Source organism: Trichomycterus rosablanca, chromosome 11, assembly GCF_030014385.1.
Source record: "Trichomycterus rosablanca isolate fTriRos1 chromosome 11, fTriRos1.hap1, whole genome shotgun sequence".
Lineage (NCBI taxonomy): Eukaryota > Metazoa > Chordata > Actinopteri > Siluriformes > Trichomycteridae > Trichomycterus > Trichomycterus rosablanca.
Window position 1 is genome coordinate 34,873,646 of NC_085998.1, and position 18,892 is coordinate 34,892,537.

Consider the following 18,892-nt stretch of genomic DNA (forward strand, 5'->3'; position numbering starts at 1 on the left):
TGAACAGTTGAGGAGAGGAGGAGAACCATACAGAATATAAATGCACAGTGGGGGGTGGGGTGTGTGTGGAGGGGGGGGGGGTCAGTCCGTGATTGCGTCATACGCTCCGCCCATTTGTTTCAAAGCAGGGAAACCCATGAGTGAACTGGGCGTGGTACAGCGGACAGTGGGCGGAGTCTATACTGCTGAAACACACACACACACACACACACACACACACACACACAAACAAAGCCCACTTCCGAAACCTCAAAAAGGAAGAGTGTGTACGGTTATATGTGTGAACTACACCCCAAAACAGAGTACGCTACTAGAGTACTAAACAATATAGATACTGTATATATATATATATATATATATATATATATATATATATATATATATATATATATATATATATATATATATATATGTGTGTGTGTGTATATATATAGATATATAGATAGATAGATAGATAGATAGATAGATAGATAGATAGATAGATAGATAGATAGATATAGATATATACATATAGATTAGATGTGTGTGTGTATATACAGTATATATGTGTGTATATATATATATATATATATATATATATATATATATATATATATATGTGTGTGTGTGTGTGTAGATAGATAGATAGATAGATAGATAGATAGATAGATAGATAGATAGATAGATAGATAGAGATATATACATATAGATTAGATGTGTGTGTGTGTGTATATATATATACACACACATTGCGCCCATTGAAAAGCTGGGTTACCCCCCCCCCCCACACACACACGACCTTGATTGGATAATTCTTTGGATAACTCAAAGAAAGTGAGTGTATTTTTTGTAATTACTAATGTTGTCGAGCAGTCACAAAAGCATTTGATTTTGATTTGATTTGATTCTGTAGGTGGTACATCCTGTAATGTATGTAACCTCACAGTGATGTGATTCTCCAGAGCGTCATAAGTGAATTATGAACAAGGTGACTGGGGAACAGTATGTGTCAGGCTTCCCGTAAACAGCATGAGGAGAAAGAGAGCGAGAGAGAGAGAGAGAGAGAGAGAGAGTGAGAGAGAGAGAGAGAGAGAGAGAGTGTGTGTGTGTGTGTGTGTGTGAGAGAGAGAGAGAGAGAGAGAGATTTTAAACATACACTAGTCTAGCTGCACAATTTGGCCAAAAATATATAGACACCCTTTCTAACTATTACCTTCATATGTTTCAGTCATGCTCATAACTAACAGAACAGGTTTGTAAGATCAGTTATTTTAAACTCTCTGTTTTAAGCTTTGTGGCAACTTTTGGGGAAGCCCCATTTCTGTTTAAGCATGAATGTTTCTTTTGCATAAAGCAAAGAACAGCAAATGGTAGGGGCAGTGGTAGCCTAGTGGGTAGAGCTTTAGACTATCAACTGAAAGGTTGAGTGCTCAAATCCCAGCTCTGCCATGCAGTCACTTTTGGGTTCTTGAGCGACGCCCTGCCTGCTCCAGTGGCGCCGTACAATGGATGACCCAAATAAAGGCATTCTTCTTCTAAATGGCAGCTGGGGTACAGCTACAAAAAGTAAACATGCATAACTTTAATAAGCCCATCACAGTAATGTTAATGTAATAGGCCAAAGTACAGTAATGTTACAGGATATCAAGGTGTTTTATAAACTATTTTATCTCCAGAGGGGTGTGCACATGTGTGCTTCAGCTCTTATTAAAGGAAACAGATGTGTGCTCCATAAGGGGATTTGGGGAGGGTCTCATGGTGGGGTTTGCTGAGAAAGAGGCAATCCCCAGACATTATGTCAGTATTTAAGAATCCTAATGACGGGAAATTCGAGGTCAAAACAACTAAATCTCTAATCTATAGAATTTCCATTTTAACCACGAGTGATCTCAGTCACCAAAGTCATCTTCTCAGTGTCAGTCATCTTCTCTACAGATGTTTTGTTTTTGTACAAATGACCCTCACTTATTTAAGAAAAAGGCTTTTCATATATTCCCCTGTTAAAACTGTGGGGTTGTGCATTACAGTAAACGTCGCTTTGGCCTTAAACAGGAAATTACAGTTATCTGTAACCATGGCAATTCTTTTAACTTCCTCTTTTACAAACTTGTTTGCAAGTAAAGGTAAAAAAACATTTTAAAAAGAAGATATATGCCACTCCGTCAAGTGTCTGGACACCATTTATTTGTAGGTTTGGCTATTTAAGGCCTTTTAATAACAAGTCGGTACATAAAATCAAACTCACAGCTATGAAATCTGCATAGAACATAACTGTCAGTAGAACAGGTTATACTGATCAGCTTAGTGGCTTTTAATGTAACATTGTTACAGGATGTCTTACTTTTACTCAACTCTTTCACAAAATCAGTTTGCAGATGCCACGCTGGAGTTGCCTTGTTGTGCAAATGTAAGTGCTGTTGCTGTTATTGCTGTTTATGTGGAGAAATTCCAGCATCAAACTGTAACAGCTCATTCATGCAGTAGAATGCAAAAAATGTCGTCTTTGGTTTCAAACTGCCCCTGAAAGACATATTAGCACATTAACCCTTTATTGGAAGCTTCGTGGATTGGGTTTCCCTACCCCTTGCACCAACTTTAGATTGTTATAAACATTTTAAGTTTTGACTGAGATGGTTTAAAGGACACCAGCAGTGGACTCTGAAAGTACAGACACACCCTGTTTTAATAAATCTTCACTTTGTGGCAAATCTGTGTTAAGCAGATTGCAGTAAAACACAACAGAACACCAAGCAATACAGACAAATAGATGGTTTACTGAATTTGGCTCCACAGAGCCCTTACCCTGACCCCATTTAACAAATTTGGGTTGAGCTGGAATGCAGACTACATGCCAGACCTCAGCGGCTGGCCTCACTTGCGGCGGAATAAAAGCAAATGCTTCCAAAACTTTAAAATCTAGTTAAAATCTACTCATATGAACCATAATGCAAAGCTTGTAGTCATGGCTCCAATGACATTACAACTGTCAGTGTGTTGTCAAAGCTAATTGTTGAGAGAAAGGCATCATGAATAACTAGACAAACAGTGAATACACAGTTTCTCCGTTGACCTATTTCTGTAGAACGGGGGACCCATTACACAAATGAGATCATGTTGGAAAACTCATTTTCAGCGCAGTTATTTTGAGAGAACTATAAAATATAAGCAGCAATGATAAGCAGCAACATGTAGATAATTATAAAATCTTACCCCAAACTGTTAAATACGAATTTATAGAGGGATTTCTATACAGTTACTGTGTTAATGGATTCTAAATGCCCTGAAGTGATGTGAAGGAAATAGGGCAGTTACACCCCCCCCCCCCCCCCCCTTAAAAACCATGCAGTCTGTTTAGCATGTAGATTTTGTTCTTAAATTGCATCTAAGTTTTTATATGCTTGAGTCTGGCATGAAAGCGGTGTTATGTTTTCTATTGTAAACAAATGAACGTTCACTGTAATACCTCTGCTAACAATGTAAATCTGCTGTTAGTATGTTAATGGAATATCAGAAGCATTTATAAGCTGTTTATAGAGGGGGAGGGTAATATGACATAAGCCTGTTGACGATACTGTATACACATATCGACTGTTGCTTGAAACAAATCAATATTAACACCATGAGGACTTTCCATGTGCGTTTATTAGCCACACACATTAACATTATAAAAATGAACACAAAACAAATCAAAGCTTTAAATCTTGATAATTTAACCAAAGGGAAAAACTGTCTGCTGACCACAGATTGTTCACCTTCTTTCCATTCAAACAATCAATAACAAATCAATACTCATTTACTTTCTGGGCAGAATGTGTATATCCAGTATGCACAGGTCTCAGATGGTACGTGTTAATCACCTTTTGTTTAGGCTGAATCATCATCAGCTGGAAAAGACATTTTAAACACAACTAATCCCTGTTCCTGAGTCCAACCTCTCTGTCATACTATTATTGACATATCCAACACCCCCACTCTACTGCCTCGTGTCATACTACTTCTGTCACAGACAGGGAGAAGAGGAGGAGAAATAAAAAAATAAAAAAACACAGGAAAAAAGAGCTAGTGTGACTCTGACTTTGCTAATACAATAGGCCATATTGAATAGGACTAACAGACATGTGACAGGAGCTGCAGTGCTACTAAATAACCTCACTGTGACCTCCAGCTGATCTCATCACACTGTTGATTACAAGGTTGCATCTGTAGCCAATGATTAGATTAAGACTTAGTACATAAAATGTCATTTTCAGGTGTCAAATGCCTATTATCATATAAAGACATTATTTTTGTCGCTCACCTTTGTGCATTAAATTTAAGAGTTCATGGTACACAGCTGATAAATAGAATAAAAGGGATAAAGCCAACAGTTCTGTCCAAAGTCACATTCAATCAGTTGGCCATGTCTGAAAGAAGGAAGTTCAGATGAAGTTTCTCTTCGATGCTGATGCAAAAACGCAGCCTCTGCTGTCTGGTTGAAGCATTTGCACAAGTGGTGAAAAGTACAGCTGTGAGAATCCACTGCTGGCTGGTGTAAAGCAACAGTCAGCAACTGCACATGTGTTGGAGGGGGTTGGAGCTAGTCTGCCACTCTCCTCGTCCAGTGTGAGGAAGGTGTAAGATGCAGAGGAATTAAAACAGAGAATTGGAAACAACCAGATTGGAAGAAATAAGCATGAAAAGATTACATATTAACAATTACGCTATGCTGTCTGCAATTCTTCGACCGTTCCTTCGAATCGTTCGACCTCCTCGCTGTGAGGCGACAGTGCTACCCACCGAGCCACCGTGCTGCCCTGTTTTACTTTAGCTGTGATTAAATCAGATTCCAAATACAATGACGATGCAATACAAGTTTTTATTTATTTTACTATTGCACTTTTAAACTCTGTCTGAGGTAGAACATCATGGAATTTATTGGCATAAATTAAACTGTCTGCATCTATTTCATCAGTACAGAACGAGACATCAGCAAATGCTTGTCTGCCAACTTTCCTTTCCATTCCAGACTCATTTGATTTGGAAACTCCACTGCTTATTTTATTTTGAGTAAGTAATTCTACAGTGCTGTGAAAAAGTCTTTCCAAAATTCTTTTATTTTTGCTAGTTTGTAACATTTAAACGTTTCAGACCTTTTTTTTTTTTTACTAATTATAAATTAAAGACACAAGTAAACACAAATGCAGCTTTTAAAGGATCATTATATTCATTGAGGATAAAGATTAATTTAAAACCTATATCACACATGTAAAACGTAATTGTCCCTTAAAACTAATAATGTAATAACGGTTTTGCCACTCTTGGCTGTAACAACTGCAATCAAACTTGTGATAACTTTTACACCACAATAGAGAAATTTTAGCCAACTCTTGTTTGTTTGTAGAATGTTTAACTTATAGGGTTTCCAAGCATGAACTGCCTGCTTAAGGTCTTAATAAGAAGCATCTCATCAGGATTCAGGTCAGGATTTTGACTCATCCACTTTAAAACTCCTAGTTTCAGAGCCATTAAAAGGCAGACTTTCGTGTGCCTTCTTAACAATCAAACTATGCTTGAGCTTTAGGTCACGGACTGACGAGACACTTTTTCCTCATGATTTTCTGATAGAAAGCAGAATTCGTGGTTCCATCAATTCTGACACACTGGTCTTGTTATGGTCGAGGTAGCAAAGCTGCCCCAGACCATCACACCATCACCATGTTTGACTGTTGGTATGATGTTTGTGTAGTAAAATGCAGTGTCCTGTTGTGACCGTTTCCAGACTGGTAGATTTAAATACTTGTTTGCATTTGTATTTTAATGTCTTTAGAGATTCACATTGCCAGACAGACAAACAGATTCAACAGGTCGGGCAGTAATCATGCCTGGGAGTTGCTAGTGAAATCAAACCCAACTGTCAAATGAATTTGACAATGAACTGGTTGATTTAGTAGCTAAGTGGGTGATTGTTTTTTTTATATAGGGTCAGGTGGGATGAACAATATTTTTCCTTCAGTAAATGAATCATTAATTTAAAAAACATTTTGTGTTGACTTGGGTCTTTATTTAATAATAATAATAGTTTTATGATCTGATACATGTAAGTGTGATACATATGCAAAAATAGAAGAAATTAAAAAGCAGCCAAATACTTTTCATGGATGTTGCTGTTTTAATGTAGCATTGAACAATTTTATGATGCTATTTTTCCTGTGATTACACACTGCCCAGCTACGTGGAGGTCCAGTTTTCCTTTTCCTTCCATTTTTATTCTCATAAACTGGTCCTTGGTCCTATGAGGATATTTTACAGTGTTGTAAACCAAAGACATGCCTAAACCTTCCATCACTCTGGAATAATCATTATTAAACACTATAGACCGTTTACCAAGAGAGCTTTTATTTAACATTCACTCAATCATTTCACAGTGGTGTGGAGCCTAAACCGAATCACTGCTGCAAGGCAAAAATACTGCGCATCATGAGCAGAGCAATTTAGAGCAACTTTGAGGTAGGAGGAATACCCATAGGAAACCAATCAGAAAACCAAACTCCTTACAGATAGTGAAGGGAGGTGAAGATCTAACCCAGCTGGGACACTGATTAGTAATGCATGTTTCTGCTTGTTTCTGTATGAGGGGTCATCCAAAAGCTTTGTTTTTCTAAACCACTTATTAATAAAGAAATAACATATATCACATTATTCTACAAACTCACATTTATGTGAACAAGTTTAAAGGAACAGCTTAAAACTTATTTTAGGCATTTGAAGCTTTTTATAGTTTTCATATGTGCATATAAAAAGAACTTGAAAAGTGTAGTTCATTTAATTGAAATCATATAAAATATGTTCTAATTTTTGAAAATCCTGAAGGAAAGGGCAAAAAAATAGTAAAAAAGTGTCATTTTTTCTGTCCTTCTGGCATTTTTACTGCAGACTTACTGTCTGTATTTTTCTTCTCTGTGGCTTTTCTGTACTTTTTCTATTATTATTATCATTATTATTATTATTTTGTACCACAGCCAAAAAGGACTTGGTATGTATTTTAAAATATAATTTGCAGGGTACTGCATCATAAAGTAAAGCTCAATCTCTGTGGTGCAGTGACAAGATCAAAAATGCCTACAAATACATTGACATTCACACACACATTTGGGGCTTGCATATCTTTGAACTTATGGGAGGAAACCAGAGCGCCTGGAGGAAATCCACGCAGAACATGCAAACTCCACACAGAAAGGACCCTGGCTGCCTGGCTGGGGATTTAAACCCAGACCCTTCTTGCTGTTATGCAACAGCACTACCCTCTGCGCCACTGTGTCGCCCTGTGTTTAATCAGAATGATCTAATTATATAGTCAGTTAGTCAGTGTGGACAGAACTACTATACACAATTAACTTGGGTCTGTCTGTTCTGTCTCTACAGTATACAGTACTGGATGACGTAGCTGATTAAGGTGAATAGTATCGTATTTACAGTGAATATGTAGCTCTGTTAAATTTAAGACAGCATTCAGTCTTAAATCAGGGTTGAATCGAGGCTGTATCTGTCACTTACACTGAGTCTGTTGTGATTTAAACTCACACAAAGCTTTCTCCTCAGTACCCGCCGAGCACTTAGCCTAATGGAGCTGAGTAAAATGAATGGAGAAAGTGATGCAGAGAATCATTCTGCATTCAAGAGGAGATGCAGAGTGATGTAATAATGTTTGATACAATGTAAAAGGCAATCAATCAGGTCTTAAAATTGATCACAGACATTAGAGCCTGCAGGCATGTTGAGGAAACAAGAGGTGGAAAGTTCAACAAAAATGTACCACACAGGAAATAACAGCGAGAGTCTCAAACATACCACATACACACAGCTGTTCAGAGTGTACCAGGTCAACTTGTAAACATATACCTGCAAGAAGTCTACATCTTTATTTTAATGATTATACGTAGAGATATACACTGCATGGTCAAAAGTATGTGGACGCTCCTCTCTATTAATGAGTTTTAGGAGCAATGTCAGCAATGAGCCAGCCAGGCCGTCTTGTCAAACATCAGCGCCTGACCTCACAAGTTTTTGGAAAGCCTTCACAGAAGAGTGAGCCGCATGGAAGGGGTTTGGGGTGCAACTTCATATTAATGCCAATGGTTTTGGAATGGGATGTTCAATCTTGTATCTGGAGCACAACAATGGGGCGAACCTGGGATATGTACCATGTCTGCAAATGTTTGATTAGAACAAATGATGCTTTTTAAAAAATGAACCTTTGAAACAACCACAATGCACTCATGAAAGGGTACATGGAACAGTGGTCTTTACCCAAATTCAAACTGTCACTGATGAAATTCACACTGGTATGATTTGAATTTTAGGGAGCTGGAACATGGGTGACAATGTTCACTATCCAAGAATGAAGCCCAAGTGTTGAGGATTACCTGGACAAAAACCAGGATAAAAGCTTTTCATTAAAGGTATCAAAGGTTGTAAATCAACTCTCAGGTCCCTAAATGATTTTTTCCTTCAGCTGGGAGTTCTAAATAACATTTCTATTTCTATTCTGAAATTTCTACTACTTTAATAACCAGTCTGATTTAAAAAACTTCTAAAGTCTAAGGTGTTAAATATAAGTGAGGTTTGTAAGTGGGTAATGTGAGTAAATAAAGTAAAAGATAGAGGTTGGCTTTCGGTCACAGATCCAGGGTTCATCGTGCATCTGGGAAAGTGGCTTTAAAGTAATCAGATCATCTATCACACTGCCTCATCAGTTTAAAAGCATAAAGCAAGATACAAGATAAACAGACCTAAAGTTTTAATTCCAGACTAAAGTCATTTCATATAGAAATTATCTAACAAAATGATATTTTTTCTCTGTTTTAGCATATGGCCAAAACTATGTGGACACCTCCAATTATAACACTGTTTTAGCAACATCAGTTGTTATCCAACGTGTAAACAATTGTTAACAGAGTTAAAAGAATAAAGTTTATTTTATAACTCTGGGACAACAGACTGGGACAACAGTTTAGGCAAGTTTCCTGTCCCAGCATGACCACACCACTGTGCACAAAGTTTGATGTGAAGGAACTTCAGACGTCTGTACATTGCCTTGAACTTACCCCTGATTAATGTATTGGATGGATTGAATTGGAACATTAATTTCTTGTCCAGCATTATTGCCTGATGTCACAGATGCTCATTTATTATAATGGGCACAAACAGAGACTTTCCAGAGTTTTGTTAAAAGCCTTTGAGAAGCAGAGGCTATTACAGCCATTAAGAGGATGCATGATCTATTTTAATGATCTTAGTTTTAGGATTGGATGACAAACCAGCTTATGGCCAGGTTAACATATTTTTGGCCATATAGTGTGTGTGTCTGTCTTTGCAATGGTCGAAATAAGCTCAATGAGCTTTTATTTGATCTTTTAATTTGTCATCTGCCTCTAGTTGATGTAAGTAAGAGATGCCAGAGGCCAATCCCAGGCATTACTAAAGCAAAAGAACTCATAAAAAGAAAGAGACAGAGATAAAGGAAGATACAGAGACAGAAATGTGGAGACAGATGTAAAGAGAGCTCTGTGTTATATCCCTAAATTAACTCCATAATGGGACTAAGGAACAAAAAAAGGCTTGTTTTTTGAGTTGGATAACTACACTTCATAGAGCAACACACGCAAAGCTACGCTTAAATATGCCACGGCCTGAATTATGCTGGGGATCCCAATTTTGGATCGTATGCACTTATATTTTCCACTAACACAGCGCCAGCACCGCTCTTTTTCCACTGTGTCTGTTTTCTCAATGGAGGAAAAGGAGGAGAGGAAACCCATGTTTTTTCCTGATAACTGCTCGTCCACTCCATGAAGTGTCCAGCTAGTGAGAGTACAAGTGTGTGCGTGTGTGTGTGTGTTTGTTTATCCATACCTGATAACGGTCCATATTCTGGCTCTGTATAATCTGTGCAGTCTGACTGCACTTCCTGGAGAGGACACTCCTGTTCCTGGAACAGATATCAGATACAATAAGCACATCTTTTATGGTTTTCTTCCCCCATTTCATTTCATTTTCATCAACCGCTTTATAACTGTTAAACACTGGACAGGGCAACAATCCATGCAAGATGTTAAAAATGCATAAAAGCCTTAAAAGCTAAGCAGGACAAACAAACAAAGTCCAGAATCACACAAATTTTTAAAAATCATCTATAGGAACTTTAGTATCAGAGGATAAACTTCCAAAAGTCATTTATTAAGCTTAAGCAATCACAAGAACTATACTATACTTATTCTAAAGAAAGGGTAACAATACCTTTCTGAGAAATTACTTACATAAAAATTAAAATAACCCAAAAACCCAGTGTGTTCCAGTTTATCACTCTCAAGTTAATATTTTAATTAACATACATAAGAAACATATTTTGTAGCATTAAAATGACTATAATGAGTATTATTTCCAAGAAATATTTCCAACTGGTATAGACAAAGGCACTTGCTGTTGTAGATAAGCTTTCTGAACACAATACTGCTTCCTGTGAGACTCCGTCTTGTGACTGCATATATCAGAGGGAGAGCATGATAGTCCGGGGCTCTCTTCATTCAGGTAACATAGTAACAGTAAGTAAGTTGGATAAAGTTGATTTGACAGTTATTTCATTTCATTCTCATATTTTATCACAGCTTCATCCTGGGCCGAGACAATGTTCCACTAAAAGCATGTCAAATTAGCACCAGTGCTATTTTTGTAGAATAGTATGCAGTTTAAAATGCAGTATCTTTAATTTTACTAAGAAACAATGATATTTTGTTTGTGATTGTGACCTGCTGAATAGAATAGACTGAATAGACTGCTGTACCACTGTGCACTGGATTAAGCAAATATTAACAGAATTACAATCAAAAATGTCTCCAGTTTTGTCGCAATACTGTATCCCAAACACAAAAACTGCTCTTCTCACACATTTTAAACAAAGCAGCTGTGTAAATAAAGTATTTCAGTCTGTTACAATGAGTAAGACAATCAGATCCTGATGGGACTGCTCAGTGCTAGTGCACACATTTATCCTACTGCTGTAAAAATAATTTAGCCAAGTAACAGCCCATTAGAGACAAAGATGTTGGAGCTTGGTGAGGTAAAGAACAACACTTTCCTCATCCAGATTTTTTTTTTTTTTACAAATAGCACAGTAATAATAACAATAATAAGAATGACATAGCCGTAGTAATGGAGAGAAACTTCCAAGAGAAACTAAGTGTGTGCATGTGTGTGTTTGTGTGGAGAGAGAGAGAGAGAGAGAGAGAGAGAGAGAGAGAGAGAGAGAGAGAGAAATAGCTTTTCAGAAATGCTTTCCAAACCTCAGACTTCCCTACAGTGTAGCCAACAAGGAAAGGAGGAGAAAATCCCAGTAACATTGTTGTTAAGCATGGTGATGATTCAGAGGCCCACAGCCGAATGGGAGGCACATAAGCCTTAGAGAGGGCAAAACAATAAAGCACTCCCCCTGTTGTTTGGAGAATGCAAAATCTGGAAACGGCATTTCGACACAACAACAGTTCTAAGAGGTTTTAGAGTTAACAAACATATTTATTTTACTATTGAACATAGGATGGTGGTAGCCTAGTGGCTAGAGTTTTGGGCTATCAATTGAAAGGTTGAGAGTTCGAATCCCGAATGAGGTCCTTAACCCTCTCGGCTCCAGGGGCGCCGTACAATGGCTGACCCTGCGCTCTGACCCCAGCTTACAAACAAGCTGGGATATGCGAAGAAAATTTTTTGTTATACTGTACTCGTGTATATGTATATATGGCAAATAAAGCCATTCTTCTTCTATTTAGTCCAGCATGCATACTTCTACTAGTACCTACAGTATTCTTACCTGTGGTGATCTGATGATAGACGGTCGTGGTATATGCGGATACTTTGCATCTTCAGCTGGACTTTTCTCTTGTGAAGGATGTTCGGAAAATCCCTCAGAGCTGACAGAGCAGTGCTGGACGTCCTGCTGATCTTCTGCTGCTAGCTCTTTGGACCGACTTCGACTCGTTTTAATTCTCTTTGAGCTGCAGCTATGTTCAGGTTGGTGTTGGGGTTCTGTGGGACCAGCAGCTCCAGGCTGAGTAAGAATGGCCAGGCTGGTGTTGGGATCTGGCTGGGTTCTGGAGTCTGCTGGGAGAGCAGGTTCTGCAGAAACATCTGCAGGTGCTCCGAAACATTGTTGCAATGAGAAGCATGGAAGACCATGCATCACAGCAAAAGTTTACAGCACCACTCAAATCAGAAAGCACTTAAAACCACACCCATGTGTTTCCAGTGAAGAATGCGATGAGAGCTTCTGTTTCCTCATGGAATCCCTGTGCATTTGCCAAATTTCACATTTCACACTGATGCTTAATCTTCTGACTTTAGTGAGATCAAAATCCGAAGGCCAGTGGAGCTGGTACAGACCTTTTCTTCTGACATTGAGGTTTCTGGGGGACTGAGCCCATTTCTCAAATTTCCAGAAAAATTTTCATTTTTTACTATGATAAATTAAAAATGCTAATATTAAAAGATTAAATTAAAAAGCTATCTTGTCCTTTAACTAATTATTCATATGCTATATGCCACAAATCTTCCCAAAAAACAAATTTATAGATGGTTTTACTTCTTTATGCTGATACAGAAAACATATTTATATCCAATAAAAGTGAAAGTTCCAGAGGTCATGATAAGAGTCTTCCATCCTGGTGGCATGATTGTTTCCTGAAAATGTGAGTCCTTGCTGTTCCGATATAATTTCTGGTTTCAAACTTCAGGAACTTCTACGTCAAGGTACATCCACAAATGTTCAGTCTGCATCTCAGTCGTTCTCCTTCTTGCTACTCATCATTATCTCCTGCTGTCCAAGAGCTGGTTTGGGAGCACTTAGAGAGCTGTAACGTTTTGTGATCAGGTAGTCCCCCTTGCCAAAACTAGCCTGTATTGTTCATCTGTAGCCGTAGCTCAGTGACTGTGGGGTTGGTAAGGTGTCAGGTTCCTGAGCCATGGTAAGCGATAGCCCCCACGTGAAGCCTAGCCATGCCAGCAGAGAAGTCAGAGGCAAAGCCTTATCAGACTCATTGTGCAGCAAACCATAAAGACAAATGCTGAAAACAAAACAACAGGGTCAACTGATCTGGAGGTACTGATGGTGAAATATTCATGTGTTTGGATGAAGAACATGCTAAACAGATTTAGATGACATTGTACAAATGTAAAAAAAAAAAAGTAAAACATGTAGAAATACTTTGATTTCTTGTAATGCTCATAGAACATGGTTGTTCTAATTTTCTTTTTATTAAACAAAAACATTGTCTAAACTAACAACACATAAACAGTGTATCTCCCATGTCCTTATTCAACACAACAATATTGTTTTAAATAGTCCAGGCTTGACAATGTTTGTAAACCCTTTTATTATGAAAGTTCTAAGCCTTAGGTCATGTACCTTTATTCTTTATCTTTTTTATTCTTAATAAAAATCTGAATGAATTGTTTCCACATTAATTGAAAGCTGTCCAGGGCCTGTGGCAATGAGGCAGCATAAACCATGATGCTCTCTTCACCATGCTTTACAGTTGAGATTGCATTGGTGTGCAATGCTTTTTCTAGTCTGGACTCTGGATGGTTATAGTGTGCTCAGTGAAGACGTGATGTTGTATGTATGATGTTTTTAAGCACAATGTGTTTTGTCTGTTGTTATAACAGGTAAAGATAAAAAAAATAATGAATGTAAAAATAAAGGCACTTTTTTGTTGATGGAGAATCTAAGAAGCAACAAACCAATAAAAAATGAACATTATATTAAAGCCATTGTGTTTGCAGTGTTGATAAGTGCATTTATGTACCATGATTATATTTACAGATTGGGAAACTTTGGTGTGATGAATGTATGTGCACTTCCCTAACACTTTACAAATTGTACAAATTGAAGAGTGGAAAGCTAATAAAACATTGATGGACTCTTTTATCCGAAGATGTAAACAGGACTTCGGTTTCCACTGAACAAAAGTGCACCAGCACACCATATGTGCACAGCAGAAACATGAGCTTATGAGCTGTATACGATATACATAGCACTAACTGATACATGTATTAAATGCTTATTAGGACTATAATGTATTAGAACTTGGAATAATCCAAAGACTCTGTCATTGCAAGCAATGATGGGTTGTAGCTCATCAGTAAAAAGAACATTTCTCAATACAAAACTGCAAAAAATGTAGGTTTAAGATGGTGGTCTTTCACCATCTACCAAACTAAATATTGTGAAAAAGATGCCGGTAATCTGGAGAAATTTCAGTCCACGTAGGGCAAAGCTGAAAATGACTTTTAAATGTTTGTGACCTCCGAGTCCTCAGATGGCACTGCATGAAAAACAGCCATACTGTACTACTGTGATAAATATTGCCTCATCGGCTCGGGAGTACTTTGGAAATTATTCTCACTTAACACAGTAGTGTGAAAAAGTATTTGCCCCTTACCAATTTCTTCTGTGTTTTGTCAGTTATATGTCTCAGATCTATAAACTGCTTTCATTCTTAGTCAAAGACCCAAGTAAACACAAAATGCTTGTTTTTCAATGATGATTTCATTTACTGAAGGGAAAAAGCTGCTCAGTCCTCAGCAATTACCCTCTTAGCTACTAAATTAACCAGCACAAGCTGCACATGTCACGCTCTAAAAAGATTCAAACACAGATGCAAAACAAAGTTACTGAAGTCTGAATAAGGTTACAAAGTCTTGCTAAGGCCCTGAGATGCGGGCAAACTACAGAGAGAGCCATTATCTATAAATGGAGAACATTTGGAACAGTGGTGAACCTTCCCAGAAGTGACCAGCCTACCAAAATTTGACCAAGAACTTATTGACAACTCATCCAGGCGGTCACAAAAGAACTGCAGGCCTTACTTGTCCCAGTTAAGGTCAATGTACTCAGGTGGTACAGAGGTCTATATGAATAGGTATGTCTGGTGGGGGGTGGATGGCGATGGATTGGTGCCCTGTCTGGGGTGTTCCTGCTTTGCTCTCAGTGTTTTCTGGTGGAACTGGACCCGCTGCGACCCTGAGCAGGATAAAGCAGTTGATGAAAATGAGATAAAAAATAATTACAATCTGAGCTTGCATATTAAAATTAAAGATTCAGTTTTAGCTGATGGCTGAATTTTCAGAGCATATAGACAGTAAAGTAGAAACAATCAGATTTACCCATTCACGTGTATTTACCATTTTCCTCAAGCAACAAAAGAGATTTTTATAATTGGCTATTAAATAAAACACTGTCATAATTGTAAACACAAGAAAGTTTAATCAAACAACAAAAAACACAAGCAGAACTTCAACATATAAACAACCAAATATAATTCAGATGCTGTAGAGTAACAAAACTTCATTAAACTCAACAATCAAAGTCAGTTCTTTGCTTTAATACAGGATTTGGATACGTTTTGGAGAACAATAGCACATCGCTGATCTCCAAATAAGTTAGCGAGAGGTGAAGGTCAGTTCCACAGGCTGAGCTTGTATGGAACGTAACACTGCTTACAAAAAATGAAATACAGTTTTCTGCTAACACACATGATCTGAATACAGCAAACCAGCAAACAGTGAAGTGTTCCGTCAACTAATGACAATCTGATTAAGAGAAGTAAAAAAAAACATACTGCAAAGTAAAACACCGCAAGGTCTGTAAAAGCTACTTTACTGGAAGTACAGCATGTTAAGAGACTGAACCAGGCTGCTAACATAAAACTGGAAAAGACTTAAACCAAATCAAACAATTTCTTTTTTGTAATAAATATTTCATTTAATACTATTCTTTAACAACGCTTTTCATTTTCAGCCTTGTTTAGTAAAAAAATCCAGAAAAATGTTAGTGTATTAAAATAGTACTTTAAATATCCTACACATTTAAAAGAATTAGATTCACACAATTTTCCGCTTGGCCCAAATGAACTTCATCAGTCCAGACACTTTCCAGTTTCCAGTGTTTGCGCATAATTTCTGCAATAAAGCTACAAAGCTAATGTAGCCTACAGGTAACAGCAGCATGCCTCACTTAGTTTATTCAAATTAAACCTAAACTACATATTTAAAAGAAAGATTTGCCATTTAGCAGATGGCCTAATTGCCACATATTGTATAAGGACAATGAGAAAAACCAGCTTGACCTATTCCAGCATCTCAAACATCTACAAAAAAGCAACTCTGGTAAACCATCTATTCAACAACTGTCTTGTCGTAAACTAAGTTTCAGCAAACAAACCAAATGAACAAAAACTCGAAGCGGAAATAATAATAATAAAGTTAATCAAACACATTTACGCATAACGCATTGCAGAGGTCCAAATAAGTTAGCAAGAGGTGAGGGTCAGTTCCACAAGCTGAGCTTGCTTGGAATTTTTATAGACATGTAAAGGCCAGTTTGCTAGTGTTTTACATTGAGCTACTACAGCAGTTATGTCGGTTGTCCTTCATGTTTGTACAGCACCCATCTTACTCCAGCATGTGTGACAGTTTGAGGCTAATTCAAGAAACAGAATCATAATGCTTGTAAAAAACACAAAAGAAATGAACTCAACCAGACACTAAAACGCCTGGTACAGTAATGTGGCTTGTATAATGAAGCAAGTATATAATACTACAGAATTGAGAGAAGTGGGTCTAATACTCTATAAGCTTAATATTTAGAACAAGCGTACCCAATATAAATAGAATTAAAGCTGGGCTGTTTTGATGAACTGGTCTGTGAGCAACAGGAGTCTGAAGAACAAAGGGAGGTTTAGGCCTACTAAGGTGCATTTTTTCTGCAACGGTCCACTGTGTTTAAGTTGATGCCCAGCCAGGTCAGTGGCACCGCTGCACTACTCAATCCCACCACAAAGAACTTCAGTTCTCGTGAGGTGTTTGTTGCATTGGTTTTGCTGCCACTGTAATACACAGAGCAGAGAAATGCTCTTTATAATAAGAAGACAGCAGAGCTAACTACACTGTCCTAGACTCTTAGTCACTAATGGCTAAAGAGCCTTCAGGGTTTAAACTTGCAGTGTTGAAACAATCAGTCACTTCTGTGTTAACTGTGGTTGTTAGTGACCAGTCAGTTCACAGAAAAAGAGACAGGAGAAAATGCTGCACGGATTCTAAATCACATGATCGATGCATTAGGGCTATTTCACTTAGAAAATCCCCAAAACATTTTAAATATACTCATGCAAATGTGAACTAATACATCAGATTAAATAAAAACAAAACAACCAAAATTAAATCTAAAAAAAAAAACATTTGTTCTGTTTGATTTTTTTTTTAAATATGTAAAATACCATAAATATACAGTTTGTGATTAATCATGGATGAGGACCCAAGTTTGTTTTGCTCCCGAACACAGTGCAGAAAATGGTAAGAGAGGCAAAATATTGGAGAGTTACAAAAAAAAGCATCTTGGGTTCAGAGTCTCAAAACTACCATCAGAAGCCACCTACACGCCAACAGATCATTCCTGCCATCTAACCACAAACTTAAAGGCCTAAAGTTTGAAAACGCTACTTTAAAAATAACACTTTTTTTTTTAATAGTACACTAACTAACCAAAAGTTGCATTTTTAATAAGCCTCATCTTTAAAAAAAAAAAAAAAAATCACCACTGGGGGTGCCAATCGCTAAAAATGGGACTAAATATTTAGAACATGATTTTTTAAGATCCTTAATGTTCTACATAGACATAATTGGCCATGTTTTGGATTGGTGAACAGTGATTCAGATTGAAACCAGACTCACCGCAGCCCTGATAAAAAGAAAGTAGCTGATTAAAATGTAAAGATAAAATGAAATGAGTTGAACTGATTGGTGGAAAATCATTTAAATACAAAGAAGAAAAAAAAAACCCAAAACAAATCTACTTACAGACACACCTTTGTCAAGAGAATGGTCTTAATAGTCTTAAAGCATGTGTGGTGGTCAGGATTTGGCTGTCGTCAAACTGGTCATCACAGAAACACCATAATAGTTCATTGCTACCAGAGATTCTAGGTTGCCATGACATCTCAGTAATTGATGTAAATACTGTTAAGTGTAAAAAACAGACTAAAAAGATCCAAGTCCAGTACTGAATCAAAGACAGTGCTCTTCTTTAATAGGAATACAGTGCTTAGGTTCAGAACTGCGCTGTTCATTCATCTGAAAAGCCCAAAAAATATTAATGGGCCCAAATAATGAAGCACTTTGTCAGACCCTGATGTTCAAATACAATGTTTAACAGACAGCAGGCAAAGCTTTCGCCATCAGTAAAATAGTCACGTCAGAATATTTCTTCATCCAGCATCTTTCTCTTTGTGCTCCGCACTTAAAAACACTTCCACAGGAAGTACTGTAAAGTATTGCTGTAAGGGGTAGCTGGAGGAAGCCGGTCTCAGCTGTGGTAGCCCGTTGGGGCAGCTTGCTTCTGTGAAAGGCGCATGAGCTCCTCACGGATTGCTTTGATGAGTGAGGCGGATGAGTGGCTGGGGGGTATGGAATCCTCAGGAGGGGCGGATGGAGAGTAGCCTAGACCCACTGTGTCTAGGTGGACAGGGGGTGCAGACGGCTCCCTTAACCCATTCCTGGAGTTCTGGAACACAGAGACAGGGGGAAACTCGAAAATCTGGATATAAAAAAAGAATGAGAAGAAATAGAAGAAAGAGAAAGAACAATGTTGCATAACAGAAAGAAAAGTAGATTTGTAAGTGGCAAATTTTAGAACAAACATGAAAAAGCAGGAAGAGCTAAAAGCAAAACAGTGAAAGTGTACAGTAAAGGAAAGTGATACTCACTGGATCTCTGTTAGCGGGTCTAAAGTCTTCTTCATGATAAGGTCCCAAGTTTAAGGCTGCAGGCTGCCTGCTGTCACCCACACGGCTTGAAACTCCTACCTGGGATATGTGATGTAAATGAACACCTA

General features: G+C 37.7%; 1 protein-coding gene across 1 annotated transcript in view; it reads right to left on the bottom strand.

Annotated features, from left to right (window-relative positions):
• Positions 1–17,799: 17,799 nt before the first annotated feature.
• The window catches only part of si:ch211-1e14.1 (UPF0606 protein KIAA1549), a 39,110-nt gene continuing 38,017 nt past the window's right edge, over positions 17,800–18,892 (bottom strand). Inside the window, exons 21-22 of the mRNA XM_063004260.1 lie at positions 18,765–18,889; positions 17,800–18,595 (exon numbers count right to left, since the gene is read on the bottom strand). Of these exons, the coding sequence (XP_062860330.1) occupies positions 18,365–18,595; positions 18,765–18,889 (356 nt within the window). The 3' untranslated portion in view covers positions 17,800–18,364. The remainder of the gene's footprint in view (positions 18,596–18,764; positions 18,890–18,892) is intronic.